Raw genomic sequence first — 4,018 nt, 5'->3', positions numbered from 1 at the left:
GCATCCACGTTCATGATTAGTTAATCGTTCTTTTCTTTGTTTGACCTATTTTTTAGGATAATAATCCATTTTCTCTATCTTTGCTGACTATGCACATATCTCATTTTCCCCTCTCTCTCCTCTCAACTCACACGAGCCTCATGAGTACATGACTCAAAAAAAATACAACTTTCGATCCTCACAATAACAATCGGGAGGGGATTGGAACTAACCATTTAGAATTGATCCCCGAATCCGGATTAGCCTAAAAGGTGAATCGGATGGAACACCAAAAAAAAAAAAAAAAAAAAATAATACAACAAAGAGAAATTTATGAGAAAATTATATATTGTATATGAATTGAAATAGTTAAACGTTACTTTATTATAAGAAAAAGTTAGCTTGTTTGGTGTCGACCATTACATGATTTACATATTAGTTATATTTAATCAATTATTTATATTATTTATGAATACAATTTTAATTAGCTTTCTTATAATTCATAATACTTTTGAAATCATTTAATATTTATGAGATTTGTAGCTATGAATACATGATTGTGTTGATACTTTGAATGATTCTAGTGATACTCTATTGATTTCATTTGTTACATAATTGATCAGCATTATTAATTTTCTCTATTTATCCTAACAAAGGATGATCATATCACATACTTCATTCACAGTATTTTATTTTTCACTTTTAAAATAGGTTTTGTATAAATAGATAATAAGGACTCGTTTTGATAAATTGAAAAAAACTGAGCTGAACTAAATTGATTGGGTTTGAACTGAATTGAATTAATCAGAAATGAATTATTTATGAGAAAAGAAAATTAAAAACTGAATTAAATTAAATAGAACTGAATTGAAATTAAGCCGAATAAAACAGACCATAATACTATCTTCATACGAAGAAAAAGAAGAAAAGAAAAAATGAAACAAAAATTTGGGGTTCACATCTTAAATTCTCTTTCACTCTTTGCCTGTCTCTGTAAAATGGGCCCACCCCCCCAACTGAAAACGACTGCAATCAACCTGTGGTCTACCTCTGCAACTTATTACTACTAATATAAATTTATAAATATTATTATTATTATTATAGTACTACAGTATAAAGTAATGTTTTAATAAAAATATTATTTAATTTAATAAAAAGATACACTACCTTTTTTTTCTAATATAAATATCATTGGTATACACATTAGAAGGTTTGACTCAGATCGATACGCCGACTCATATACCATTTTTTTCTCTTCACTTTCTCTCTCTTATTCATTCTTTCCTTAACCACTCACCTCTTTCTCTCTCCCAAAAAATATGGCGGATCAAGATAGAGTATGCTGCATGTGTGGTGATATCGGCTTCGCTGATAAGCTGTTCCAGTGCTCCCGTTGTCGCTTTCGCTTCCAACACCTGTACGTATCCATCTTCTTATCTATTCGTTCTGTTTATTGACTCTGATACTATGTTAAAATTTCTTTTTAAAAAATTATACATTTTCTCATCCTATTGTACATAATTTGTGTTTGTATTATGTTAGGTCGTTCATGCTCTGATACCATGTTAAATGATGTTTCTTATTTTATAGATATTGTAGCAACTATTTTTACGGAAGTCAGGAATTATTATCACCATCATCATCCTCATCATCATCCTCATCCATCACGAAATCATTGGACATGTGTGACTGGTGTCAAAGTGAAGGAAGAAACTCCTCAACAACCAACAAACACCATAGTGGATCTTACAAGAGATCATTATCATCGTCGTCGTCATCATCATCCATGGATCATCATCGTAATCTCCATATTCGCTCCGAGTATACGTCTGGCGAAAGAATTAAACAACACCAAGATCACCCTGGAGAAAGAGGAACTCCCAAGAACAACAACAACAACAACAACTCTGGTATACCGTCGCCTCGGCCGAGCGCTCATCGTCGCTACAAACTTCTTAAGGATGTCATGTGCTAATGATCAAATCATCATCAACAAGTGAGTTTGTGATAGTTCTTCCTAAAAGTTGTAAGATAAGTTTAGTTTTTCTTTTTGCTTTTTTTTTTTTTTTTTTTTTTTTTTTTTGGGTTTAGTGTGTGCTAGTTAATTAGCTTTTTTAGTTTTTAATGATGATGAGTTTTGTCTTGTGTATATATTATGTTTAATTAGAGAAGCTTGATCTTTAAACTTTTTTTTTGTTTTTAATAGTGTACTTTGTTAAATCGTTACGAAGAACTTGTTATGTATAAAAATTTATGTATAAAAATAATTATGTTTTTTTTCTTATCTCTTTGTTATTTTGGGATGTGTGTTTGTTTAAGAATTTTGGTATGTTTAAGCCGACTTTATTCATCGTAATTTTATATACTTGTACATTATATTATTGTATTGTATTTGATTTCTTGACAAAAGGTTTACTAAAAAATAATCTAGTTTGGTCCCCTAGGAAAAAAAAATCCTAGTTTCTCTAAAGTAGAAAATTTACGAGTATATTATTATTGATATGATTAATTAATTTAAAGATGTCGGGCAATGCTTAGGGTACCACCAAGTGCCTACTCGATCATCCTTGTGATAGGAAGGAGGGGAGGTAATGAACTATTTTTAATAAATATACACTAACTACATGAACGGCAACGGCATAAGAGTTGATAACACTTATTAAGTGCTATTTGTACGTCGTGTTGTACGTTATTTATTACAGTATGTTAATAGTATATGTTATATAACTGTATAAGATCGATTAATACAAGTCTTTACAACTAATTCGTTAAAAGTAACATCTCCTTTTTCAAGCTCATTGATTTATGTGTGGAGTACAACGACAAAATGAACTTGGAAGACAATAACGAACCATACATGTTACACACACATGCACACACTCTATGGCTCTATGCTAGTTCGTTCTTTGGTATGTGCTAATCAAATGTTGGAGGAATGGTTAATGATGTTGCAATAGGAATTTAGCTTGTTTTGTTATATTAGTCACTCCTATGATAGAGCAATATTTTGTCTTTGTCAATAATTGGTTAAGGGGTAGGGGGGTATGTATGTTGAATGTATTTAGTATGGTAGAGAAAATGAAGTTGCACCTTTTTTTTTTTTTTTTTGGGAGTCCAATTCAATGCACTTTTTTTCATCCTTGTCCTTTTGTCAAAGGGTTCATAGTACCTAAAGCTGCTAGCTTTCTCAAATACATTGAAGGTTATTTATTGACACCCTCAATTATTAGTTTAAACTTTAAAGCTAGGCTTACTTGTTACTCTATTTCCTTTGAAGAAATTGATATGCTTAAGTGGTTTTACAATTTTGACACTATTTGTTTTGGAATTAAGATATAACTGTTCTTGTCATTTATTAGAGTTTGTCTTATACAATACATCTGTCTTACTTAATAAATAGAAGAATTTAATAAGATAACTCATGGCTACGCAATAGATTTAATAGTTTGTTATTCAAAGTTTTCCTATAATTTGTATATCAAAGAATTTGAAAATCATTTTAAACCATTAAAAGGCCTTCATTAGCAAACTTTTAAGGATGCATGGACAAGTCTAAATGTTTCATGGCTTATTTATATTTTTTTCTTTTTTTTTTTTTTTGGTGTGAAAGTCCTTACGAGTACTAAATTATTAATTCATGTATATATTCTCATGCAAAACATTATTAATAATGTACTATACAAAATTAATTATTTAAAGAAATTATTCCTTCACTACTATGACTTTGCTAAGCTAAATTATCTGATCACTAATAAACAAACACCCAATACCTAATGATCTATGTACATAATCAACTAATTAAATTATGAATACAGGTATTAGTTAGATATACATATGATTGAACATTTGAAAAAATGTATTAACTTTGATTAAATGTGTAAGTTGAGGCCAAGATAATTGTTGTTGGAGTGTGGGCTCTTGTAAAATTAAAGGTGGGAATTAATAGAGTACAAGCAATTGCTAAGTGTATGGAGCATGGTGTGGTGCGTAGAGAGAGAAATTTAAGAGAGAGAAGGTTTCTTGTCCATTCATTTATTTT

General features: G+C 30.0%; 1 protein-coding gene across 1 annotated transcript; it reads left to right on the top strand.

Moving 5' to 3' along the window:
- The first annotated feature begins 1,199 nt into the window (after positions 1-1,199).
- On the top strand, positions 1,200-2,031 carry LOC145638437 (uncharacterized). Its single transcript, XM_081689404.1, has 2 exons — positions 1,200-1,396; positions 1,570-2,031. Exons 1-2 carry the CDS (start codon positions 1,299-1,301, stop codon positions 1,952-1,954), a joined length of 483 nt encoding a protein of 160 aa, XP_081545530.1. The 5' UTR covers positions 1,200-1,298; the 3' UTR covers positions 1,955-2,031.
- Positions 2,032-4,018: the final 1,987 nt, after the last annotated feature.

Source organism: Chenopodium album, chromosome 7 (genome assembly GCF_948465745.1).
Source record: "Chenopodium album chromosome 7, dcCheAlbu1.1, whole genome shotgun sequence".
NCBI classification, from domain to species: domain Eukaryota; kingdom Viridiplantae; phylum Streptophyta; class Magnoliopsida; order Caryophyllales; family Amaranthaceae; genus Chenopodium; species Chenopodium album.
The sequence above is the reverse complement of the archived record's forward strand: the minus strand, read 5'-3'. Positions and strand labels throughout refer to the sequence as shown.

Excerpts from the sequence above, each read along its gene's own strand:
- LOC145638437 (XM_081689404.1), top strand. The coding sequence starts at position 1,299 with ATGGCGGATCAAGATAGAGTATGCTGCATGTGTGGTGATATCGGCTTC. Across the intron at positions 1,397-1,569 it reads CGCTTTCGCTTCCAACACCT|ATATTGTAGCAACTATTTTT; the intron begins GTACGTATCCAT and ends CTTATTTTATAG.